General features: G+C 36.5%; 1 protein-coding gene across 10 annotated transcripts; it reads left to right on the top strand.

The window, feature by feature from the left end:
• The first annotated feature begins 150 nt into the window (after nt 1-150).
• IRAK4 (interleukin 1 receptor associated kinase 4) lies at nt 151-27,728 on the top strand. 10 transcript variants are annotated; one of them, XM_025477333.3, is made up of 14 exons: nt 157-307; nt 1,000-1,325; nt 7,005-7,159; nt 8,548-8,717; nt 11,207-11,352; nt 12,207-12,389; nt 12,881-13,041; nt 14,702-14,766; nt 17,645-17,759; nt 18,182-18,291; nt 22,384-22,567; nt 23,817-23,879; nt 26,082-26,240; nt 26,356-27,728. In XM_025477333.3, the coding sequence occupies exons 4-14, from the start codon at nt 8,557-8,559 to the stop codon at nt 26,389-26,391; spliced, it is 1,383 nt and encodes a 460-aa protein (XP_025333118.1). In that variant the 5' UTR covers nt 157-307; nt 1,000-1,325; nt 7,005-7,159; nt 8,548-8,556; the 3' UTR covers nt 26,392-27,728. The 10 variants fall into 10 exon arrangements, with proteins under 10 accessions (XP_025333116.1, XP_025333118.1, XP_025333117.1 ...); XM_025477334.3 differs by lacking the exon at nt 7,005-7,159 and adding an exon at nt 748-853 and having other exon boundaries at nt 194-307; XM_025477332.3 differs by lacking the exon at nt 7,005-7,159.

The following is a 27,728-nucleotide window of genomic DNA, read 5'->3' as shown; positions in this document are numbered from 1 at the left end:
TGTGTGGGCGGGGCCCGGTGACTGGGCGACGCTGTGTGGGCGGGGCCTGGGCGGGAGTTTTGTGATGTGGGCGAGGCCCGGCGAAGGGGCGGGGCGTCGTGGTGTGAGCGGGGCCAGGTGTCTGGGTCATGCTGTGTGGGCGGGGCCCGGGCGGGAGTTTTGTCGTGTGGGCGGGGCGTGGGCGGGGCCTAACAGGTCGGCCCCGCCCCACCCCGGTGCCTTTCGGAGCCCCCGGGTCCCTCCGCCAGCCGGCTCAGCGGGGCGGTGCCTCGGTGCCCCGGTGCTCCGGCTTCCCGCTCCTGGCCAGGTAAGGAATTCCCGCCGCCGTCCGAGGTCTGCGCTCCGGCCTCCATGCCTGGGCCGCAGGGTTGTGGAAGGACGGTTTCGGAAGGAGCATCGCCTTCAGTCTTCAAAGTGAGAAAAGTCAGAGAGAGGAAGTAGGTGGCGCGGGCACAGCCTGCTCCAGGGTGCAGACTTGGGTGGGTTCCCGAGGATCGGACAGTTAATCGGGCCCGAGGAGGACGCTGGGGCGCGAAAAGGCGTCCGCAGGCCCTTGCGTGGCTCGGTCCGACCTCGCGTCGGGTTTGTCGATTCCCAGGCCCTGCGTGGCGGGAACCAGTTTGCGAAACGCAGCTGTTTTCCTGAGAAACAGGAAGTGAAGGGCAGCTCCGGGCAAAGATGCTCGTCGGGTGGAAAGCCTCCCGAGCCTCCGCAAGATTCTAGTTCGCTTGTCACCCTGGCTTCCAGGCTCCCGGGACATTAGGAAGTGGAGAGCGGTGTAAGGATCCCAGAAGTACATTGTCAGATGGGAAGAGCAGACCTGAGAGCCTGGAGCGAGAGAGAAAACAGGGGGGTAAGGAAGCAGACCCCGAGAAAGCGAGGAAACATTCTAGCTCTTTAGCATGGGAACCTAGAGCTCCTATACTGCCTGAAAAAAACCTATCTGCCCCAGGAGCCCTAAGAGTAGAGAACATTAAAGTCTGCCTTCTCCCTTTCTAGGGGTAATCCCTGAAGGAATTCGTCAGAAAGATCCTATTTCTTTGATTCTCTCATGCTGAACACCCACTTGAAGCTTGCTTTCTACCTCTCCGATCCAAGCGCCTGATCTTGCGGGCCAAACTTGCTCCCTCCGCAGTCTTCTCCATCTAAGTAAATGTCAAGAAATGTTCAGGCTGAAAACCTTGGTGCAGCCTCCTCACGCTTCATATCAGCGCACAGGATTCTATTTGCTCGACTTGAGAAAATATCCAGCCTCCTGGGACTCTGCACCGTCTCTGCTGCCACTCTGGTCCAAGCCTCCAGCATCTCCCACCTGGATTGTCGGTGTAGGCCGCTAACCGGTCTCTTCCTGCTTCTCTGCTCTTGCTCTAGCACCCTTTCCTCTCAGCAGCAGCCCCAGGGGCCTCTCAAGACCTCAATACAGAGCATATCTCTCCTGCTCTCAACGCCTCCACTGTCTTCTCACTCAGAGGATGAAACAAAATCAATACAAAAGCTGTAAAGCTTTTGAGACCTGGTGCCTGACCACTCGTTCAATCTGCTGCTTTCCTGCTCCTTCCTCTCCATACTTACTGTCTCCCTGCTGTTCTCAGTGGGCCCACTTCAGACCTTTATATTTGTAGTATTCCTTTTGCCCCATAACTTTTCCCACTGATATCCCAGAGTGTGACATTCCCATTTCTCCAGACCTTTAATCACAGGGCACTTTCCTATTTTTTTTTAAAGATTTTATTTATTCATTAGAGACAGAGAGAGAGAGAGGCAGAGACACAGGCAGAGGGAGAAGCAGGCTTCATGCAGGGAGCCTGACGTGGGACTCGATCCCAGGTCTCCACAATCAGGCCCTGGGCAGAAGGCAGTGCTAAACCACTGAGCCACCAGGGCTGCCCCTGGCACTTTCTTATTGAGAACTGCTCTGACTATCCTGTTTAAAACTGAAATCCCTCCTCTATTTTTGTCCACTCCATTGGCACCATCTAGCCTAGTATAGAGTTTATTTGCTTATTGCCGGTCTTCCTCTATTAGAATATAAGTCCCATGAATTCAGTTCTTTTTCTTTAAGGATTTTATTTATTCATGAAACACACACAGAGAGAGGCAGAGACACAGGCAGAGGGAGAAGCAGGCTCCCTGCGGGGAGCCAGATGTGGGACTTGATCCCAGGAGTCCAGGATCGTGATCTGAACCAAAGTCAGATGCTCAACCACTGAGCCACCCAGGCTTCCCAAGTTCAGTTATTTTTTTCTTATTTTCCTAATGCTTCATCTCCAGGAACTTGGATCAATATCCAGCACAAAGTAGACACTCAGTAAATACTTTGATTTATTTCAATATTCAATATTTCAGAAGATTGAAAAACAATGTATGTTTTTAATACATCCAAACATTATATATATATATATATATATTTAATATATCCAAAGCATTTTAAATTACTTAACCATTGAATTAAATCCATGCTTGAGAATTATGTGTTCTGTGTATTGCATGGCATACCAGCACATACCCCGCTTTCGAAGGCCAGCCCTGTAAAATTTAGTAGGTCCAGAAGGTGTCACCAGCTTTTGCTCATAATGCTAGTGTTGAGTTGTCCAATAATAAAGACTAATGGTTATCCAGCATATTTTGCCTAAGAAAGCATGGGAGTGAATAATGTATTTTAGGATGGTTATAAATATGTTAAAAATACTATGCTTAATAAAATAGGACTATCATTACCTGAAAAACTTATATTCCCCAACCTCTAATTTCTACTCTGTCAGTAGCCCCTCACCACTATTCTAAAAACTGAGCTTATATACAAGTCTGCAGATTCCTTTTCTTTAAAAAAAAAAATGTGATACAAGAATAACTTCAGCCATAAAATAATTATTGCAGCATTTTTTTAAAAATCACCTAATTATTGATAGGCCCTTTGCATGTGTTAGTTTAAAATCTTATAGCAAGCCTTAGCTATTACCATCTCTGCTTTTCAGATAAAGAAACCAAGATCCAAAGAAATTGAATTATTAAGTCTGATCACAATTGATTGGTGGGAGAGCTACGTTAGAACTCAGGCCCATGCAGCTTCCATCTTCTTCCTCACCTCTATACTCTCTCCCTCTGATCAGACTGCTTATGAGGCACAGTCTTAAAACTTCATTCATTCACGTGACAAAAATTTTTGTTTTCCTATCTGGGGCATAGTACTTTATCTATTGGAGAACCTCCATATAAATGAGAAGTATTGGTTTCCACAAGTAAACATTGGTTTTAGTATATTTCTCGATTATTATCTTACCTTTTGTTCTTGTCCAAGTTGCCTTGTTTAAAAATATGAATGGGGGGCAGCCTGGGTGGCTCGGGGTTTAGCGCCACCTTCAGCCCAGGGCATGATCCTGGAGACGCAGGATCGAGTTCCGCATCAGGCTCCCTGCATGGGGCCTGCTTCTCCCTCCTCCTGTGTCTCTGCCTCTCTCTCTCTCTCTGTGTCTCTCATGAATGAATAAATAAAATCTTTAAAAAAAATAAAATAAAAATTAAAAAATTAAAATAAAAACATGAATAGTTTTTCTGTGCCATGAGAAAAGTCATGAAGATATTTATTTATTTATTTGTAAGCACTATATCTTTTTCTACTTCTATTAATCCTGGGCACACTAAACTCTTGAACACTTTGAAATAATTGATACTTTTTATTTCTTCTGCACAGTAACTTTTTATTGTTGAAAATGCAGAAAAGCAAGTAGAACTAAAACCACCATAAAAATCACCATCAAAAAAAAAAAAAAAAAATCACCATCAAGGGGGATCCCTGGGTGGCTCAGCAGTTTGGTGCCTGCCTTTGGCCCAGGGAGTGATCCTGGAGACCTGGGATCGAGTCCCACGTCGGGCTCCCAGCATGGAGCCTGCTTCTCCCAGTGACTATGTCTCTGCCTCTCTCTCTCTCTCTCTCTCTGTGTCTCTCATGAATAAATAAATAAAATCTTAAAAAAAATCACCATCAAGAGATAATCACCTTTAATTTTTTAGTATACGTTCTTCCAAATGTGTGCTTAAAATAAAATTTTCAATTCTGAGTTTACAGGCATATATATATATATATATATATATATATATAGAGAGAGAGAGAGAGAGAGAGAGAGAGAGAGGAGTTATCAGAAGGCTTTCTTTTTTTGGTATCCCTACACAACAACTTTGTTAGAAATCTAGGTGTAAGAGAGCTACAGAATTTATCCCTGGTCCTAAGATAGACTTTTTATTCGCAATTTCCTGTATTTTAGCTCAAGACTGTAGGATTGCCAAGTGGTCTTAACCTTTACTAGTTTTGACAATCACATTGTACTTCTTACAATGGAAGGAAATCTGAGTAAAGGAAAATAATGTGAATGGAGCAACTGCAAAATCTATAGGCAGAAATAATTTCTTAATTTGAAAAAAAACAGTCTTTCTCTCACTCAACACAAATATGTGAGTAGCTTCTAAAGCCCGATTGGGTTGGATCTCTGGTTAGGAGAGCACACCATCTAGAGGAGAAGGCAGACACATAAACAATAAAATATGATAATTGTTATATTAGAATAATGACTGGTGACAGTTTGGAGCAACAGATATGACTATCAGGGAACACCAATAGTGCCTTTTGCATTGAGCTTAAAGAAATCACAGGCATTTGCCAAGTGGCCCTCAAGGTAATTAGGCAATTCTTTTTACCTCGCCCTAGATGACCTCACCTCCTGTTTCACCAAGAAAATAACATTGTGTGGGAATTCTCCCTCTTATTTAAAATATGTCTCTATCCAAACCCCTCTTTCTAGATTTGGAGGAAAAAATTTCCTCTGTTCAAGGCTGACATCTTCACCTATCCTCCCTTCACTATCCCTTTTGTATCTTCAACCAAGCTTAACCCTTAAAACAAATCTTAAACCAGGAGTTTTCAGGGTGTGGTTGAGGTCCCCAAGTCTCGTTCAAGAAGTTCATAGCATCAAAATCACTGATGGGTAAAAGATTCATTCAGAATACAATGGATTTTAATGAAACAGTTCATTGATACGATTTCAGATTCCACACTGCAGCTGTTAGGAAATTATCTTTTATCAAGTTTCACTATAGTGTGAAAGAGAAATACCTACTACTTTGTGACAAGGCTATTAAAATTCTGTTTTCAACTCTATGTGTGAAGCTGGATTTTCTTCATATATATCAACCAAATCAATATGTTGCAGGAGAGTAAATGCAAAAGCAGATATGAGAATCCAGCTATCTTCTATTAAGTTGAATATTACAGAGATTAATAAAACCGTGAAATAATGTCATTCTTCATTTATTTTGGAAAAAGTAGTTATTTTATCAAAATATATTATGTATACTATCATGTAGTACATTTGTTATTATTAATGAGTTAATGAATAGTTTTTAAAATTTTTCAGTGTCAATTTCAGATAAGGTAAATATTGGTAAATATAATCAAAATAAACAAAAGCTCTTTGGAGTCCACAGAAATTTTTAACAGTGTAAAGGGTACCAAGACCAAATTTGAGAACTGATGCCTTCCTTCTCTCTCCCTCCCTTTATCTCTCTCTCTTTCTCTCTCCTTCTCTCCAAAGCCAGATTCCTTGGAAAATGCATTGTTCCCATTTACTCACTGCTCCATTAAAACTCTTCTTAAGCCACCCAGTTTCCAAATCTAACATATCCATCAGTATTTATTAGATCTCTGGGTCTTTTATACTAACCTATCCTTCATTCTAGAATTCTCTGATATGCTAATTGTCCTAGTTGTCTTCTTACCTCCATGGCGTATCAATAGTTTTAAAGATTCTTCTTTCTCTCCATTTCTTCACAATCCATATGTTCCTAATAGGCAACCTCATGATTCACTTACGAATATGTGAGAATGCTCATATAGTGAGTATTCTTTACCTAAACCTTTCTCCTAAGCTTCAGACCATATATCTCGACTCCCCTACATGGTACCAGAGTAGATATTTAACATTTAATGTGATTATGAACACTTCATTTCCTCTAATATCTAACTGCTCAAGCCAAAAAGCCAGGAATCAATTTCCTCATTTTCCTCACTCTCCTTTCCTTTAATATCCAATTTTTCATTAAACAATATTGATTTGGCCTCCTAAATCTTTGAATCTTTTTTTTCTAAATTCCTCAACTTTTTTCAGGCTTTCATTTCTTCTCACTTAGATTATCCCTAAGTTTTCAAGCTGGTCTCTTTGTCTCGATATACATCTCAAGTTTTTTATCCAGAGGAATCCACTTAACCAAATAATATCATATAGCACCTTTCTGTAAAATCCTCTAATGGGAATGCTTAGGTGGCTCAGTCTATTAAGCATCTGACCCCTGATTTCAGCTCAGGTTATGATCTCACAATTGTGAGATTGAGCCCCACATCAGGTTCCAAGCTCAGCGTACAGTCGGCTTGAAGTCTCTCCCTCACCCCTTCCCCTTGCTCAAGGGCTCATGCTCTCCCTGTCTCTCAAATAAATAAGTAAAACTTTAAAATCTTGAAATAGCTTCCCTGTAACTTTTCTATAAAACTTAAACTTCTTGTCTCAGTATATGAGGCACATGATTTGTCCCTGCCAACTTTTCCATTTCATCTCTTACTACTTAAGAACATGCTTCCTATGCTCCAGCCATAGCAAACTCCTTGCCTGAGTCTAATTCATGTTCTCCCTGTTATTCCTGCTGCCTGGAATTTCCTTTTAGGTTTCTCCTCATTCCTTTTCACTCATCCTTCCAATCTTCTTCCCCACCCAACTCTGTCTTGATATATTTCCTTCAGACTGCCTTGGCTCCATGCTCCTCTGGGCCTCCACACTCTGCACACACCTCTTGTAACATTTATCACTCACTATAATTGTTTGTATCCCCTGCTATACTGAGAAGCTTGAAAATAAAGATTTTTTTTCTCCTTTCTGTAGCTCCCATAACTTAGTACAAAGCCTGACATACAAGGTTTTTGAATATTTGAATAAATAAGAGGAAATGTTTTATCTTTATAGAAAAGAGAGTGACTTGAACAATGCATTGAATTACACAAGCCTGCTTGTGGACATATGGTATGAATTTTGGAGTCAGATAGGAATTCAAGTCCAACTCTCTCATTTACTACCTTTGTGAAGTAAAGAGATTGAAATTGCCTTCATTACTATAAGGAGTAAGTGAAATATATGAATCACCTAGCATGGTACTCAACAGCAAATTCATCCATTCATAAATCTTATCAGCAGTACATACAACTTGCTAGTGAGTAGTTATCTATTAGTAGTGAAATGAACTCATGGAGCTCATAGTCTAATGGAGGAGGCAGATAGTAAACAAGCAAATAAATACATGATTACAATTACATTGTGCAGTGATGAACGATAATTAGGTTGAGGGCAGATAGACCTACTTAGATGTGGTGGTTGAAGAAGGCCAAAGAGAAGAGAATACAAATATGGAGGCCTAGAATATAGGGAGACATTTTGGTTTTTGCTCTTTTATAGCTTCTGAATTTTGTGTCACATAAATCTATTCTTTACTCAAAAAATTAATTATATCAGATTTTAAAGATAAAAATATAGAGGGAAGGAGAATAAGTGACAGAAGAATATCTGAATCTCTTTGTCTTGATTAACTAGGAGGAAAGGTTGCCACTTGCTGAGAAGGAAAGGCATGGTGGTCAAATAAAACCACATGGAGAGAGATAAAGGCATGAAAAAGCCACTAAGGATAATGAGCAAAGACAAGTAACACTTCACAGCAGCGTTGATGGCCCCGTGGAAAGAGGCCCCATAAATTTGTGTTCAGACCAGTCTACTTAGTCAGTTATCTAATTTTCTATAGCTATATTCAGCAGTGCTGGTATACAAGTAAAATTATGAAATGTATTCATAACCATGGCTCTCCAGGGTGGTAGGCAAAAGAAAGAAGGGACTGAGGAAATAAAGGTTTTCTCTAGAGTGTAAAGTGGTGAACCATAGGGTTTGGCTTAGTAGGGAATGAATTATGATCAGACTGGTCTATTGGACTCAAATGATGTGGAGCATATTATAGGAAAAGTTGATTATTCACCATATATTTTAATACGACTCAAATTATTTTAGGACTTTTTTTTTTTTTTTTTTTTTTTTTACTTCTACCAAAGAGTGTTGGTAAGTGTTCAATAGTAAATAAATACTGGTTGGGAAAAATATTTTAAATTGAAAAATAAATTTTTTATGAATAGAGTTGATTCTTGAGTTTTCAGGAATTTTTCTGCAAAAGTAAGTTTTTCACTTCTTTGTGTAAATTACATTTAAGAAATATCAGGAAAAAAATTCCTCAATTTGTTATTGATAATTACAGGTAGAGAAAGAAACTAAGACCAGAGAACAATTAGACAAATGAACCACAATTTTAATTTCTCCTTAGAATATCAATTAGTTGACTTTGGAGTATTCCTTTATTATGGTGTAATCAGTTGTAACATTTCATATATTGTAATAAAATGTGATTTATAAGCTTACAGATGTCATTGCTAAAACTACTGTAAAATTTTAATGAGAATTTTCCGTATTTTAGGAATAGAAGATGAATAAACCCATAACATCTTCAACATATGTGCGCTGCCTCAATCTTGGACTAATTAGGAAGTTGTCAGATTTTATTGATCCTCAAGAAGGATGGAAGAAGTTAGCGGTAGCTATTAAAAAACCATCTGGTGATGATAGATACAATCAGTTTCACATAAGGTAACATATAAAATTCTTTTCCTTTTTAAATTCTTACATCCTACTCTAGAATGATTAATAGATATAAATACAACCTAATGTTGCAATTCAGAAAGTAAAACTCTTTCCAGGGGAGATAATCTTAATAAGTAACCTCTTTTTTTTTTTTTTCCTGTTTTTGCAGCTTTTGCTTCATTCTCCATTATGTCAGTGAGGGTAGTATTATGATCTTGCAAATAAATTTTTAGGTGAGAAGATTCCCACTTTTACTCTAGTTTTCTATTTAGCAAGCTGAGAAAGTTCCCTCTGCCTCACATTTGTCATGTCCAGATTGAACACACGGGCATCTTAAGAATCTCTAATAAAATTCTAAGTGTGTGAATCTCTACTTACCGTAACAGTGTACTTTGGAAATTCTTCAAACTGATATTTTAAAGTTGATTGTAAATGTATACATCTATGAAAAGAATTCTTAGTTCTTAGCCAGAATTTTCCAACACTATCTTCAGATAATTTCATTCTTTGTCTCTATTTATGTCTGCTTGATTTAGTACAAAATATGAGTGCAGATTTTTGTCTTGTCAGTTATTTTGGCCCAAAGTTCAGCCCAAAATCTGTCTTTGGAAGCAAGAGTAAAAGACATTAATTTGTGATTTTCAGCCTTAACTTGATAAAGATCCCAAAGCCTTAACCCCATCTTAGTTCTTCCAGGAAACGTTTCCTCATTTGAAGGATAAACATCTTAAATTACTTGAAAGAAGTTTAAGTTTAAGCATTGAGAAGCAACTTTCAAAAATAGTTTATTGATATTAGCATTAAAAACTTTTGGGGCAGCCTGGGTGGCTCAGCGGTTTAGCGCCGCCTTCAGCCCAGGGCTGGATCCTGGAGCCCCGAGATTGAGTCCCACCTCAGGCTCCCTGCATGTAGCCCACTTCTCTCTCTGCCTCTCTCTCTTTCTCTCTTTCTCTCTCTGTGTCTCTCATGAATAAATAAATAAAATCTTTAAAAAAATAAAAAAATAAAAACTTTTGGAGGATGGTTGAGGCAGTGGTGGTAGGGAGAAAAAACTCTTTTCTACAGAATAATGGCAGCTAACAATTATTGAAAGAGTGATAGTTACCAGTTTATAACCACTGATGAGTAACTGATGCATGCAAGACTCAATCAGTGAAACAAACCACAAGACAAAAAGTTGTCGACGAACAAGTTATACTCAACATTTCAAAATATTATCCACAGGTTACTCATGAATTATGAAGGGTAAAGGTACTTTTATAAAGGAAAAATCTGAAGTTCACCTCCTTAACCAAGTAATAAACTTTAGGTCACCAGTAATGGTACAAGCTGCTTTATGTGGCTCTTAATGTCACCTATATAGCATTCTTACCAAACATTTTTATTTTTAAGATTTTTAAAGAGAGAGGGAGAAAGAGACATACACATGGCACCAGAGGGCAGAGGACCAGAGGGAGAAGCACACTCCCTGCTGAGCAGGGAGCCCAATGCAGGACTCAATCCCCGACCCTGGGATCATGACCTGAGCCAAAGACAGATGCTTAATGGACTGAGCGATACAGACGCCCTTGCCAAATATTTTTAACCTGAATTTTATCATAAGAAAGTAGCCAGACAAATCTAGACTGTGAGATATTCTACAGGGCATTTGGCTTACATTCTAAAGTGTGTGCCGACATGCACACATGTACACAAGGAGAGAGAGAGGACAAGAACGCAAGCATGGCAAAGTGTTATCAACTGGTCAGTTGGTGTATCTAGATGAAGAGTAAACAGTTGTTCATGGTATTATTCTTACAACTTTTCTGTAAATTTGAAATTTTTCAACATAAATAATTTGGAGGCGAACCAGAAAAAAAATGTTAAATTTTTAAATGTTACTTTTCAAACTAAGTTTTTAAAGAAATGAGAATGAAAAGTGTATGTTTTTCCTTTAATTTAATTGAAATATAAGATCAAAGGAATAATTCTCCAGGTTCATGTACAATATTCTATTTCATTAAGCAGAATGATTTATTAAAAATCATATGGCTAGCAGAGTTATTAAGTCAGGTAGGAAAGTAATATAGCTTAGTAGGTTGAGAGCACACCCTTATGTCAAGTAAGATCTGAATTTGGATCTCAATTTTGATAGAATGTTTTGGCTGTATGGCTATGGGCTGGTTACTTTACCTCTCCACACCTGGTTTTCTCATTAGTAAATTAGCGTTATATTCACAGTATCTTTGAGAATTAAATGAGTTCATGTGGGTGCATTCTGTGGCCCAGTGAGCAGATACTCAGTAAGTACTCGATATATGTTAACTCAGAGTATCATCACCCTCAGCATCTTTTTCCCTTCTGTCTTCCCAGTTCTCTGTAATTCTTGCTGGGTCTCCGGCTGCCCCTTCCCTTTCATACTCTAGGAGGTGCTGTGGGCAAGACGGGGAATAATTCCTATTTTCATGTAAAGTCTATTACATACTAATTTTGGTTTCTTGTTATTTGCTTTTAAGGAGATTTGAAGCATTACTTCAAACTGGAAAAAGTCCCACCTGTGAATTACTGTTTGACTGGGGCACCACAAATTGCACAGTTGGTGACCTTGTGGATCTTTTGATTCAAAATGAGTTTTTTGCCCCAGCGAGTCTTTTGCTACCAGGTAAAGTGAGTGTGAGTAGGGCATCGACAATTAGGATGGAAAGGCAAATGGCAGAAATAGGAACATGTCTCCTTACTCTTACTTTTTTCTTCTGGTAGATGAGCCTTATATTTAGAGATTGCTTTTCTTTCTTTCCACCCTCCCTAACTCATATAAGCACCCTAGCCATAAGGCACTGCAGACTTTTGCTGCTAAGGAAATAGAAGCTTTGTGATCAAATCTGAGCCCACCATTCAAGTCAGGAAGTTTTGTGCCAATAGGAAGTTTAGAAGGACAGCAATTAGATTTTGGGGTTAGGTTTTTTTGTTTGCTTGCTTTGTTTTGTTTGTTTTGGTTCTTTGAGTTCTTGCCTTTTTTTCACCCTCAACTTCCACCATGTTGGATCTGTGATCATGATTTCCTTACATTATGTGCTGGCAGGTCACTGTCTAGATACCTTCCTCATAACCTTGTTTTTTCCCTTTGATGCCACTTACACCAGTGGTTCTCACTATTGAGTGTGCTTCTGAATTGCCTGGGGTTCTTGTTACACAGGTAGATTCTTGGCTCTGTTTCAGACCTCATTATCTGAATTCTTGATTTGGATTATGGCCCCTGTTTTTAAACAAACACTTCAGTGCTTCTGATGTAGGTGGCTCATGGACTTTTTGAAAACACTACCTTACCCTGTCTACTCATCTTTATCCAAAACTTAAAACAAATTCTTCCTAGGTAGCTTCTTGTGTGTGCTATGAGAAAATGGGGTTCACATGTGGAAACTGGAATGCTGTCAACTGAACGGAGTCCTAGTTTAACTTTTTCACAAGCATTTTTTTCTTATGGAAGGACAACTTGTATCTTACTTTGTTTGGCAGATGCTATTCCTAAAACTCCTAATACAGTACCTTCTGAAGAAGCTGTAACAGTTCAGCAGCAACAGATGCCTCTCAATGGCAAAGACAGGACATTTGTGTTACCTGTGCAGAACTTTGAACAAAACTATATGCCACCTGACTCCTCAAGTCCAGAAAATACAAGTTTAGAAGGTAGTGATACACGTAAGTAACATTGCAGTGCTTTCCGCTAGTGGGTTATCATTAAGATCATCACTGCTTTGAAATAAATCTCTCCTTCTGTTCATGCACATGGGCCATAGCTCTTTTATGGGTTTTCTTTTTTCTCTCCTGACTTATTAAACACCATCTGCAATGTATTAGTCAGCATGTTATCAGTGAGTACAGGCAATAGGACATATAAACAACCACAGAAGTATGAAAAAATGTGTAAATATTTACATAACTTGAAAAGGTCATTTTATCAAAAAATTAAGTGACCGGAGTTTTGGGTGGAGGATCACCAAACAAAATTCTTAAGATAAAGCCTAATTTTTTAATTTAAAAGATAGCTTCACTCTCTCCTATCATGCCTAATCCAAAAATGTGAATATTTGCATATTTATGAAATAATCAGGTTGAAAAAACAATAAAGTTATTAAAACCATTATCTTTTTTATCAAAATACCTTTTTCCTTATTTTATTGATGTTATAGGTTTTCACAGTTTTTCATTTTATGAATTGAAGAATGTCACAAATAACTTTGATGAGAGACCCATTTCTCTCGGTGGCAACAAGATGGGAGAGGGAGGATTTGGAGTTGTATATAAAGGCTACGTGAACAACAAAACTGTAGCAGTGAAGAAGCTTGCAGCCGTAAGTTATATGTTTAGGAGCAAAAAGAATTAAAAGAAAAGTTGCTTCGTGTTGTACTATATAATAAGCTTTAAATTAATCTTTAGGAAATAGGGCAGCCCGGGTGGCTCAGCGGTTTAGCGCGGCCTTCAGTCCAGGACATGATCCCAGAGACCTGGGATGAGTCCCACATCGGCCTCCCTGCATGGAGCCTACTTCTCCCTCTGCCTGCATCTCTGCCTCTCTCTCTCTCTCTCTGTCTCTCATGAGTAAATAAATAAAATCTTTTAAAAAAATAAAAATAAAACAAATCTTTAGGAAATATATTATTTCAGTGCATACTTACTTTAAACATCAATCTAAGCTGGTAGTTCTTAACACTTAAAAAAAAATTGTTGAAAGCTATGAATCCTATCCCTACAAAAAGTTATAGATATACATGAATGATTATACATATAATTTTAGAAGAATCACAAAATAAAGTTGAGGAGCCCTGTTCTATCTAGTGCTTCATGCATAATCAAGATGAAAATGGGAAGATATTAAGAAAATTTTGTAAAAATAACTTTTTTATGTTACTTTTCTCATTTAAAAAAAAAGGCTTCAGGGCTCCTGGGTGGCTCAGTTGGTTAGGTGTCTGCCGTCAGCTCAGGTAATGATCCTGGAATTGAGCCTTATATAAAGCTCCCTGCTCACCGGGGAGTCTGCTTCTCCCTCTCCCTTTGCCCTTACGCCTCCTTGTACTCTCTCTCTCTCTCTCTCTCTCAAATAAATAAATTAAATCTTTTAATAAATAAAAGTAAACCATAAAAATAAAGCTTAAAAAAATACAATAAGAAAAAAGATTGAAAAAAGTCTTATCTAAATCTTTCATTCCCATTTCTACTAGAGTATTCACCAAGTACTCATTTTGTTATGTTATAAAGCTGTTATTGTATTCTAGGAATATTCTAGGAATATCCATATAATACATATTTATATGATAAAGATAGTCACCCATTGTCACATATGTTACAAATACTTTTTCAGGCTTTGTTTTTCTTCTTGCCTTCAAATTTGCTTTTTTGTTTTTTGTTACAGCAAATGTTTTCTTCAGAATATTTATGCAGTGAAGTCTCATATTATTTCATTTTGTTCCTGCAATAATTCAGTAAGGTTTATATGGTTATATGGTTTATGAGCTTTTTTCCACTAGCTAGCTATGCACCTTGGACAAATCATTAAATTTCTAGTTCTCAGTTATTCTATAAAATAGGGAGAATTGGGCAGCCCAGTTGGTTCAGTGGTTTGGTGCAGCCTTCAGCCCAGGGCTGATCCTGGAGACCCAGGATCGGGTCCCACGTCAGGCTCCCTGCATGGAGCCTGCTTCCCCCTCTGCCTGTGTCTCTGCCTCTCTCTCTCTCTTTCTCTCTCTCTCATGAATAAATAAAATCTTAAAAATAATAATAATAAAACATAATTTTAAAATAAAATAAATAAAATAAAATAAATAAAATAAAATAAATAAAATAAAATAAAATAAAATAAAATAAAATAAAATAAAATAAAAAAGTAGGGAGAATTACACCTTATTATTTTAAAAAAGTTATATCAGCCAGGCAATCTCTTATACCTTGTTCTAGCTTTTGGAGCCTTGACGTTATTGTATTGGATTCTATTATATATTACTTTGTTTTTTCAGATGGTTGACATTAGTACTGAAGAACTGAAACAGCAGTTTGATCAAGAAATAAAAGTCATGGCAAAGTAAGTTAATTTGGCAATGTGGTATAGTAGAAAAGAGCAGGTCAAGGAGTAGAGGACCTGGTTTCTCACCCATAGTGTGCTATGAACCTAGTGATATTTTCAAATATGTAAAATTAAAATAAAGAGTTTAGATTAAAGGAATTCAAAGAATTTTGACTCTTATAATTCTGTGACTACATATATTCACATTCCTGGAGCTGAAACAGGAATTATTTTACATCCTAGCCAAGTTACAAAGGATTTCAGCTATCTTTCATTATTATGTTTGCTGCTTCCAAAATTCATGAGAGATAAATTATAGAGATACAAAACAAACAAACAAACAATAGAATAGTAGGCCCTTGGATATCTTAGCAACACTAACCCAGGAAAGAAGTTATATGCTAGAATGCCTAGTAATGACACGGTACATTTGACAATTGCTGGGCATCATCAAAAAGAGTAAGAGAGAAAAAAAAGAGAGAGAGAAAAAAGAAAGAGTAAGAGAAACAAATCAGGATTTTATTCTGATACTTATAGTGTGTGTATTTTATGTGTCTGGTCTCACTTAATCCTCATAACAGTTATTATAAGCTCCCTTACCTTTTTATTCAATGATATTTAGAGACATTATGTAACTTGCCTGAGGCCACATAGTAAAAATTATATCTGATTTTCATACTGAGATCTGTCTGATTCCAAAGCTTGAGCTTTTTCCTTTCTCTTTTTATTAAATTTATTTTTTCACTCCTGAAATGTAATTGATATACACTGTTATATTAGTTTCAGGTGTACAACACGAATTTGACAATTTTATCCATTACTCCGCGCTCACCACAATATGTGTACTCCCCATCTGTCACCGTACATTATTGATGTGAATCCTAATGAGATTTACCAATTTATACTCAATTACACCCATTGCTATAAATTACCAATTGTAAGTGCTTAACCTCAAGAAAGAAATAATCGACTGGAATTAATTCAGTCCTACTAAAAATAATGCATACTGATAAAAAAAAAAAAAAAAAAAAAAAAACTTCTTTCTTTCGAGATTTTGTTCCCCCCACTTTTATATCCACTCTGCAATCCTAAAAGTAATTTGTTCAAAGTAGATATTCTAGGAAATACAAGAATATATATTTAAAGTAATAAAAACCATCTCTTAAATATATCATCAGAGACAGCCATGCCTAATATTTTGATGTATCACTTCATGATGTATGTGTAGCATTTTTCCCATGTCATTAAAAATAATTTTAAAACATTTTGTTATTGTACATTAATTTTAGTATTGTATATTAATTATTTAGCATATATGATGATTATATTTTATTTAATCAGTGCCCTACTTGTTTCTAATTTTCAACATTACAAATTAAAGTTCCTTTAAGTCTCATTGTACATAAATCTTTAAATGCAACCCTCCTTATTCTATTAGGTAGAGTCCTAGAAGAATTACTGGTTCAGAATGCACAAACTTCTTAAAACTTTCCAAATACATGTCCAAATGGCTTTATAAATAAATTATGGTTATTTATGCTCCTACCACCAATGTATTACAATTTCAAATTTCACTGCTACCTCACCACCACTGAATATTATTCCTGTTTTTTTAATAAGTACCAATTTCTGGACCTTACTAGAAGAATGACCCGGGCCAATTTTAACTCTCTATTCATCAGTGTTCTTATCTATAAAATAGGGTAATAATAGTAATAATATTATGAGGATTAAGTGAAACAAAGCAGATAAATCACTTACTGAAGTGCCTTCTATATAGTACAAACTCAGGAAACGTCACCTACTCGTTTTTTAAGATGTGCCAGTTTGATGGAAAACAGAGTACTTACTGTTTTAATTTGTGCTTCTTAAAATATTTATGAGGTAGACTGATTTCAAATTAAAGTCTTATTTGAAATAATGAAATGTCAGAATTTTAGATGATTTGAATCAATAGAACCAGTAAACACTGGGACAGAATGTGTATCATGTTCTAAATATATTTCTTGACTCTCCTGTATTTGCTCATTTAATTCTCACGGCATCCATGTTATATAGTAGGGGTTATGATCCACATTTGGTGAAGTTGCTGAGGCTCAGTCAGGTTATCTCATTAACTGTTAATTTTGCCTGTAGGTCAAATATCCAGGGGGTGGCAGAGCTGGACTCTAAACTTAGGGCTTTGCCCGGTTCTCTTTCTGCTGTACCACAGATACCTAAGGTTTTGTTATAGTTCAGCTTTCTTTAGTTTTACTCCTTTTGGTAGATAAAGAAACTCAAATTAGGTTATAAATAATAAGATATTTTCAAAGATCAGATATGTATAAATTAGGTGTGATTAGAGATCAGATGTCTATAAATCAGTGCTTTGGTTATGTTAGAAAATTCTCGAAAGGGTTGTCACACCAATTTCAACAAACTTCTTGGAATCTTTTCATAAAACTATCATTGAAAATTATGCTACACAAAGGTAAATATCAGCCCAGTCCTTAACCAAACTATCACAAGTTCCAAAGTTCTAAATTATTGACCTTTTTTAAAAAATAGTAAAAGGAGGCGCCTAGCTAGTTCAGTTAGAAGAATATTTGATTCTTGATCTCAGAGTTGTGAGTTCAAGCCTCCCATTGGGTGGAGAGATTACTTAAATAGGAAAAGGATTTGCTTCTAATGTTGATCAGTATTGACTAAAAGAACTGTTTGCAGAAAATTGTAAATGATTACAATAAACATATATAAACATGTTATAAATATATGTATTGTGATATAATGATATGTAGCATATCATTATTGTCTTGTTCTTTTTTTCTGTTAAAGCTCTAAATTGAATAACCTCCAACCTACAGCTGAATAAATGTATGTATCATAATAATTTTGAATGGAAAATTATTTGTCGTAGGTGTCAGCATGAGAACTTAGTAGAACTGCTTGGTTTCTCAAGTGATGGAGATGACCTCTGCTTAGTGTATGTTTATATGCCCAACGGCTCATTGCTAGACAGGCTGTCTTGCTTGGTAAGATATTTGCTCATCAGATTGTTTGGCTCTCTATTAATGTGTTGGAATACTAACATTCACTGTGATAAGATTATTTAAGCCACATTAATCTTAATATTTTTCCTACTCTTCAAAAATTAAACAATTCATAGGGAAACAACTGGGATTGCCATTCTAGTAGATGATAATCTGAAACACAAAATTGTCAGTCAAGACTAGTCTTTGAAGATGCTCTTATATATTTTTTTTCAAATAAGAAATGCTAACTCTGGATCTTACTTAGACATTATTTTTGAATAACTTTTAAGAATTGCAATCCTAAATTCTTCATGAAATAATATCATTTTCAGTAGTTGCTTAGAAAAATGTCCTGTTACATATTTTCTATAGGTTTTTTTAATCCTCTTTTTTTTTAATATGTTGGTTTCTTTCTTCATAAGGATGGTACTCCACCACTATCTTGGCACATGAGATGCAAGATTGCCCAAGGTGCAGCTAATGGCATCAGTTTTTTACATGAAAACCATCATATTCATAGAGACATTAAAAGGTAAATGTTAGGGCAGCCTGGTGGCTCAGGGGTTTGGCACTGCCTTTGGCCCAGGGTGTGATCCTGGAGACCCGGGATCGAGTCCCACAGAGGGCTCCCTGTATGGAGCCTGCTTCTCCCTCTGCCTGTGTCTCTGCCTCTGCCTCTCTCTCTCTCTCTCTTTGTGTCTCTCATTGATAAATAAATAAAATCTTTAAAAAAAAATAGGTAAATGCTACTCTTAAAAAAGCTTTTGGAAAACCATTTTTAGAGAATAACTTATTCTCACTCTTTCTATTCAGTATTCATATGCATATCTTAATTTACAGCACTTCATGAAAGCTCTTCTCAGTGATATCTATAATCTCCCTTATTCCAAACCCAGTGACCTATTTTTATTTTATTTTATTATTTTTTTAAGATTTTATTTATTTATTTATTTGACAGAGAGCAAGAGAGCACAAGCAGGGGGAGCAGCAGAGGGAGAGGGAGAAGTAGGCTCCCCACTGAGCAAATGTGGGGCTCCGTGTGGGCCTCAATCCCAGGATCCTGGTATCATGAATTGAGTGGAAGGCAGATGTTTAACTGACTAAGCAATCCAGCCACTCCCGCAGTGACCTATTTTAGTACTCATCCTACCTGATTTTTGTTTTGTTTTGTTTTTGTTTTTCTTGACCACTATTGCCTTGTCAAAATTATTTTCTGGATCATCACTATTTTCTGAATCACTTTCATTGCTCCATGGGTACATTTCAATTCTTTTTCTTCTTACATAATTAACAAATATTAGTTGAGCACCCACTATATGGTAGGCACTGTAGATAATATAGTCAAAAGTAGTACTTGTAGTCTTTGACATCAATCATAGATCACTAATAGAACTTCAGTAAGTAGTATGTAGTCTTTATATACAGTATTAATGTAAAGAAGAGTTCTCTGAGGAAGTGACATTTTAGCAAAGATCCAAAGAATGAGTAGGAAATAAGTAGGCACAATTTGAGGGTAGCTAAATAAGGTAGAGAAAAGAGCATTCTAGACAGAAGGAACTACAGTTATAAGACCAATGTTGAGAGGGAATGTGGGAGCATACGAACTACAGAAGGTAAAATGAATGTAGTTTAACTGAATGCAGAAATTGAAGGAATGATTGACATAGATAAAATTATAGAAGTTGGCCTGGAGCTAAACCATACCTTAGTCTATTACAATCTAATAGACTAAGGTATGGACTTTAGTTTTTTGTTGTTGTTGTTTCGTTTTTTTTTTTTTTAAAGATTTTATTTATTCACTCATGGGAGACGCAGAGACATAGGCAGAGGGAGAAGCAGGCTCCCCACTGGGACCCTGATGCAGGATTCGATCCCAGAACCCCGAGATCAAGCCCTCAGCCAAAGGCAGATGCTCAACCACTGAACCACCCAGGTGTCCCTGGACTTTAGTTTTATCATAAATATAATCAAGTGCCGTTGAAAAATTGTAAGTCAGGATGTGACATCTTGCTTAAGTTTGGAGAAGATCACTTTGGCTCGAGTGTAGAGAACAGTTTGTCAGAAGGTAGTTAGGAGGCTATTACAGAAATCTGGGTGGTAGCATTTCTTATCAAAAGAAGTGAGAAGATTCCAAAGATTAAGAGGACTTGCTGATACTTTGGTTGCAGAGGGGTCAGGGAGAGGGACATGTCAGGAATGACTCCTGGATTTCTTGCTTCCTGAGTTGCTTTCTGGGATGATTATGGCATAATTCACTTACATAGAAAGCAGTGGAAGAGGACCAGGTTGAAGGCTGAAAATATGAATTCTCTTTTATACATGTTGTGTTTAAGATTCTTTTAAGATATAGAAGTGCAGATGTTAGTGTGATATACAGATATGGAGCTGAGAGAAGTCTGAGCTGAAGACATAAAGTTGTGTATTACTTACATATAAGTGATAATTGAAGATATATTATATGATTGTATTCACTTAAGGAGAGAGAGAGATTGGGAAAAGATCCCAAGGGGTTAGTCCTGAGGAACTTTAAGACTTAATGGCCAAGTAGAAGAGAATGATCTCAAAAAGGAATCTAAGGAAGTAGGCACAGAAAGGTCAGATGAGAACCTAGAGAGTGTGGTACCTGTGAAAACGAGGAAAAGGAGTATTTCCCAAGAGAGACTAGTCAAAAATGTCAGTTGCTTTTTAGAGGTCAGGATGAGGATTGAAAAATAACCCTGTGAAAAAAAAAAAAAGAAAAATAACCCTGTGGTCAGTGCCCTGAAGGTTATCAGTATCTTTACGGAGCCCTACTTCCCCATAGTAATTGGGCAGAAGTCAGCATGTAGTTGAGGAGGTTGCGGGAGCTGGAGAACTGAGATGTGAGTGTAGACAAGTCTCTTACAACATTTAGATAATGAAGGGTGATGGCTGGAAATAATGTGTTATTCAGGAAATGTTTTTAAGATGATGAGGACTAAAGCACATTTTTATGCCTAGGGGAAGAGGGAGGTGATAAAAATAGAAAAGTGAGATAATTTATGGAGTAGGGTTCCTGAGAACATAGGAAGGAGTCCAAGTAGAGGGGTCAGCCTTAGATAAGCAACAGGCATCCCTTACGTATCAGTGTATTTCCTCATGTTCTCACCTCCTGTCTCTTCCCACAACGTGTTCTTGCTGACATTATATTGACTTACGTGGTATCTATGTATGGGTTCTCTCAAATCTGTATCATCAGTCTCTGATCCTATATTTTCAGTATCTCCAGACCAAAAACACCTCACCTGATGTCCCACAGCTGCCTCTAAGTTAACATGTCAGAAATCGAATTCATTTTCTCTTCCAAACCAAAGTCTTCCTCCTATATTCCCTTCCTGATCAAATGAAGTCACCATTCATCCTGTCCCAAGCTAAAGACTTTCTCATTCCTCATATCATATTCATTACAAAATTCCCTGAATATGCCTCAAAATTCTCCAGCCCCCACAGTATCATTTCTTTGTCCAGACTCTCACTCTCATTTGCTTTTAATAAATCAAGCTTTCCTGGTCAGCCTTTAACCAGTCTGTTCCAGTTCTCATCTATTCACTACTACACTGCCAGGTTATGTTCTTAAAAATCAAGTCTAACAGCACCAATTCCTTACTATTAAACATTTTTCCTACTGTCCTGCTCTCATGGGATCAAGTTCATATTCTCTCCATGTTTCATTGGCACCAGTTTCTTGAAATTGATAGGTTTTTATGTTTTCATCACTATGTACACGTTGCTACATTTGCCTGAAATGCATTTTTCCCCTTCATTCAACCCTCATCTTCTCATAATCCTTCAAGACTAAGCACATTGTTCACCTTTCTCCAATTCTTCCACGCATGTAGTTTTTCTCTCAGCATTTTGTACCTAATATCACCATTATGGAGTATTTATTTGATTTTTAAAAATTATTTGTGTACTTTTGTCACAGACAGCATTTGAAAATCCCCCTCAAATGCAAGACTGAGCTTAAATGCCATTATACATAGTGAGTCCTTGATAAAGTTTTATTGAATGCAACTATGTGTGCATGAGTTGAATGTGTGTAATGAATGGATGAAGACCTTTTAACCATGTTCTTTTCTCTTTGAAAGATTTCAATAGTACAAAAAAAAAAAGAATAACACTTGAAACTAATATAACACTGCATGTTAACTATACTGGAATTAAAATATACTGGAATTAAAATAAAAACTTAAAAAAATAATAAATAAATGAATAATTGAGAGACTTTGGTTGGAAATTTATATTTAAATGAGTTGAGAAATGTTAGGAAAGGAATAGGAATGGTGCTTTAGGAGACTGAGGGAAATTTCCCGTGTGATAAATTCTCTGTGAAATAATGAAAACACCTCTCACTAATGCAGACAGTTTTATTTCATTTTTATTCTCCTAAAATTTTTCCTCAAGAAACAAAAAGAAAACAATCTTTCCTCTTTTGCTTTAATCTGAAATCTAGATTTACTTATACAATATCAGGCTTTTACAATGTGGGTTATGAAATGGTATATTCTAAATATGTACGCATGTCCCGTATTACGTAAACATGAACTGTTTGACTTACTTGAAAAGGAAAATATTTTTTTCTTCAAACTTTACATTTTTTTCTCAGTGCAAATATCCTACTAGATGAAGACTTTACAGCCAAAGTATCTGACTTTGGGCTTGCCCGGGCTTCTGAGAAATTTGCCCAGACAGTGATGACTAGCAGAATTGTGGGCACAACAGCTTATATGGCACCTGAGGCTTTAAGAGGAGAAATAACACCCAAATCTGACATCTACAGCTTTGGTGTGGTGAGTTTCACATATATAATCAGCAAAAATAATCATCCTGGCTATAACTGTGAAATGGAAGTAGAATATTTTGAACACACCTGTCTTGCTTAGCTCTCTCATGTAAATGTGCATATTGTTTACTTTAACCTTTAGTTAAATGAGAAAGCTTATAAAAGCTTCTCCAAAGTTGTAGAACGTTTTTAAATTGATTTCTAAAGTTACTGCCAGAAATGACATTTTTACCACACTATCCTCATGAATTAGTAGGAAGCTTAAATTAAATCAGTGCATAAAACAAATCATGTCATACAGCACACATTTAGTGTCATATTTTTTAAATGAAATTTTTCTTTTAAAGATTTATTTATTTATTCATGAGAGACACACACACAGAGAGAGAGAGAGAGGCAGAGACATAGGCAGAGGGAGAAGTAGGCTTCTCGCAGGGAACCTAATGCGGGACTCGAGCCCAGATCCCAGGATCACGACCTGAGCCGAAGGCAGGTGCCTAACCGCTGAGCCACCTCGGCATCCCTAAATGAAATATTTTTTAAAAGACATACACTTTGGCATTTTCTAATCTACTGGTCTTTGCCAAATAACTTTTAAGATGGAATGAGCAGAAACAGTTGGAGAAATCAGGTTCTACTTCATCTTATTTTTGCATATATGTTTCCTATATGGAAATTTAACTTCCCAGCACTGGGAAGTTAAGGCATACAGTTATAGGATATGCCTAAAATTTAGAAAATATTATCCTAAAAGGCAGAGAAAATTATTTTGGGAAGAATGCCCTGCAAGACAGGAGAAGGAATGTCCCGAACATAGACTGATGAGTGGATCTTATTGTTTAATAAGATGCCAGTAGAAAAGTACTGCTCATGGAGATTGGTGGAACCCAAGATTCCTGTGAAGGAATGATGGCGAGAAATGACCTCAGCTCATAACCTTCCTACTTTAATGCCTAAAAGGCATAATGCAATGTGTGGAAATGAGTAATCAGATTTCTTTTTTTTTTAAGATTTTTTTTATTTATTCATGAGAGAGAGAGAGGCAGAGACATAGGCAGAGGAAGAAGTAGGCTCCCTGTAGGGGCCTGATGTGGGACTCAATCCCAGGACCCCAGGATCATGATCTGAGCGGAAGGCAGACACTCAACCACTGACCCACCCAGGTGTCCCAATAATCAGATTTCATAATCAAGATCTATATTCTTTCCATATGTTGTCTTGAGTGTTACAGTAATAGTTTTTTTTTGTCTTCATAGGTTTTATTAGAAATAATAACTGGACTTCCAGCTGTAGATGAACACCGTGAGCCTCAGTTATTGGTAATTGATCTATTTTTTTCCAGTCCTTTTTTCTTTGCATTTACAATCTAAATTTATTTGGGTAAATTTGGCATCTAGCAATGTCTTTTCCTATTGGCAATCTTTTCCTTGGCAATTACATAGTGGCATATGGAAAGAGCATCATATTTCTAATCTCAGCTCTGCCACGAAGTATTTCTGAAGCTTGAAAAAGTCACTTATATGTTCTATGTTCTGGGTAAAACCAGAATAGAACTATATAATTTTTTAGTCCTTCTGCAGTATATTTTCATTTTGTTACTTTCAGGGTGATTTACTAACAGCTTTTTTAGCTCAGAGAGGAAAAACAATATGGCTTCTATTCAGATTTGTATAAGAATGGAGTTGCTAGTAAAATTTTCTATCCGTTTCCAGTATGGAGTATTTTGTTTATAAAAGTTATGACTGAGCACATTACCTATGTGTCATTGGCACTTACATAGACTAACACCTGAATGCTAAAAGTATAAGAAAATTAGGTCTTGCCCTTTTTTTTCCTGTATAGTAAATTTTAAGAACTTAGAGGGTCTTTTTATAAAAGTAAAGATTTACAGAAATCTTTTGTAATCAAAAGATTACAGAAATACTATCATGTGTCTTTCTTGAAACCAGTTAAATAACTACACTGACTTGATTCTAATTTATGTATTTTAATGAGGCAAACCAGTGACAAATTCAGATAATATATGTATAACAGATTATTTCCCTAAAATGGAAATTAGAAAGTCAAAAGGGATGATATATTTGCTCAAGGGCTTGGGGCCATACTCTTAAGAAAAGCCATAAGTAATATGATATCTATATACTATAATACTGATACTGATGTCCCTTACTAAAAAATACATTACAAATCTTTCCATGGTTCCCTAGATGTGTAGTAATGCAGTATAACTTATTATATAACATTTTACATTGAAGTATATTTATAGAACATGTTATTGTGAAAAGTTATTATTTGCATAATATCTGGATTTTTTAATAGTAGTACATAGTGATATTTTGTCCTCATCACAGAAATAAAATTATATGTCCCATTGGATGTTGAGCATCAGGATGGAAGCCTGAGCTGCAGATAGAGTTTTGGGGCCATTAGTGCCCAAGCATAGATAAAGTTTTGGGTGTGAATTAGATTATACAGAGAAAGTGTGTAAACTAAAATACAGAAGGACAGTAAATAAATAAATAAATAAACTCTTTTTTTCTACCTTGTAATTCTTTATATTTTTAAGGAAAGCCTACTTGTCTACAGGCCTAAATCTTTTTCCATGAGACTTTTTCCACCTTCAAAATGCTATTAAAGCCTCAAACCTGTAGTTTGAGTAAGGATGAAATACAGAAAAACACAGAATCCATCTCAGTCATAATTTTACACATGATCACATACTAGTGAAAAATCATAAAACTTTAAGGATGTTTATACTCTGACTTATTCTTAAATTTTGAATGCACTATAACTATAAAGTAATAAGATTTTATTATTAAAATATTATTAATAATAATAATTAAAATAAAAACTCATTACAAGTATAACCAAAAGGGAGTGATCTTTGAAAGAACTCACTAGACTCTGCCATCATTATTATTTTCAAGGCTACTGCTCAACCCACTACATCATCCTTGTCCTACACCTCTCTCACTATACAGTACTTTTTTTTTATCATAGCCCTGTCCCCCTTTTCCTTTTCCCTTTTTCATTTCACTTTGATACCATAATTTGAGTACCCATAGAGAAGTTTGCCTGTACAAGAAGCAGGAGTCTGGGTCTAGAAATTGTAATCTCATTATCAGGAGCACACCAAGAGGCAAATCACTCTAAAAATAAAAAATAAATAAAAATAAAGCAGCAGCAGCAGCAGCAGCAAATCACCCTGTGATGGCAGCCTAGTAAATGCTGCCAATGGGAATAGGAAAGCAATTAGCTCAGCAACATAAATACAAAACCAAAGGCAAATGGCCGAAGGTATCTAAAAAGTGTGTATATATATATATATATATCTGTCTGAATAAATGCATTAATAAATAAATCGGGTTTCTCCTGTATGTCTTTAACTCTTAGTAAATTTATAAAAATAGTAAAATAAGAGTATGTGTTATTATGAAGTAGATTAAATCATTCCATTTACATTCTGATATCTTTCTCTTTTATTTGAAACTCCGACTAAAGTTTTAACATTTGTTTTAAAGCTAGATATTAAAGAAGAAATTGAGGATGAAGAAAAGACAATTGAAGACTATATTGATCCGAAGATGAATGACACTGATCCCACTTCCATTGAAACTATGTACTCTGTTGCTAGTCAATGCTTGCATGAAAAGAAAAATAAGAGACCAGACATTGAGAAGGTACTAATTTTTTATTTTTATTTTAAAAATGAAGGAGGTGGGGTTCATCTTTTTTTTTTCTGAGTGTACATTTCAAACTATTTAATGCAGTTTTTTTTTTCTTTCTTTATGAAAGGTTCAACAGCTGCTGCAAGACTTGACAGCTTCTTAAAACTTTACTGGAATAGACTCTTGGTTTTTGTGTAGACCTATCTATACCATTTTTTAAACTAAATTTTTTTTTGGAAACATTCTTTTTTACATTTAACAAGGCAGCATGGAGCAGTGCAGTGGTTATTAAAGCTTATATAAAACCCCCAACATGTATAGAATAAACAAAAGTCAAGCCACGATATCAACCCTAAGCCCTACCTCATCAGTGTCACCCTCAGTTCTCCAGTAATCCCTGATACCTCTCCTCGGAACTCCACCAAACATGGGTTGAAAACTATAGAATTAGCAACAAACAGGACTGGACCACAGGGTGAAAAGACCCTAGACCAAAGTCCAACTCCACTACTAATTTGCTGTAGAGCTTGGACAATCCCTTAACAGCTTTGAGCTTTGTTTCCCTCCCAGCCTCCCCACTGGTAGCATTAGGCTAATACCTACTGTGCTTCTCTGACAGGTAGTCATGAAAATCAAATAATGCAGAATATGTACAAGCACCTTGTAACATGATATACCAGTTTGTAAAGTGACGTAAAATTAAAAGTTTATGTAGATGTTTATACAATCCAATTACAGTCATTTGTGTATAGGATCATGTTTGCAGTGTGCTATTTTTTTTTTTTTTTGCAGTGTGCTATTTTAAGCAATCATTCACCACTAACCAAATATGCCCTGATGTTATTCCCATGATGATATGGTCAATATTAGATTATGTTACCTGGCAAAATTGAAGGAATTTAGCAGATGTTGTTATGGTCCCTAATCTGCTGACTTTGAGTATCAACAGAGAGACTGATGAGTGGGCCTCACCTAATAAAGTGAGATTCTCCTGTGGGCCTTGAAGAAGTAAGCTACCGGGTTGTAAGAAAGCCAATGTGGCTAAAACCTAAGGGTGGCCTACTAGGCTAAGACTACCTTCCAGAGGTTAGCCAGCAATAAAAAACTGGGAACCTGGGTCTTATAACCACAAGAAAGTGAATTCTTCTAAAAAGAACAACTTTTTCTTCCCATATTTCTGACCCACTGGTTTGCTAGCGAGCCAACTAAACATTTTTTAATTTTAAATTTCTCTCACTATGCTCTATGAGAACCAAGGAGGTAATAGGAACAATTAGTAAATGTTTTGCCTTACCTTTCTGAAATATAATTAAGAGAAATTTAAGACATTCTAAACCATTTATTGCTCTATGTACTTTCTGGTTCTGTAACCATACAAAATGGCCATAGATCTCAGCTATCTGTAGTCCTTTTTTTTTCACTTTCAAAACACAAGCATACCTCAGAGATATTGTGAATTCAGCTCCAGACCACCACAATAAAGTGAGTATCATGATAAAA

The sequence above is a fragment of the Canis lupus genome, chromosome 27 (genome assembly GCF_003254725.2).
Source record: "Canis lupus dingo isolate Sandy chromosome 27, ASM325472v2, whole genome shotgun sequence".
Classification (NCBI taxonomy): Eukaryota; Metazoa; Chordata; class Mammalia; order Carnivora; family Canidae; genus Canis; species Canis lupus.
The sequence above is the reverse complement of the archived record's forward strand: the minus strand, read 5'-3'. Positions and strand labels throughout refer to the sequence as shown.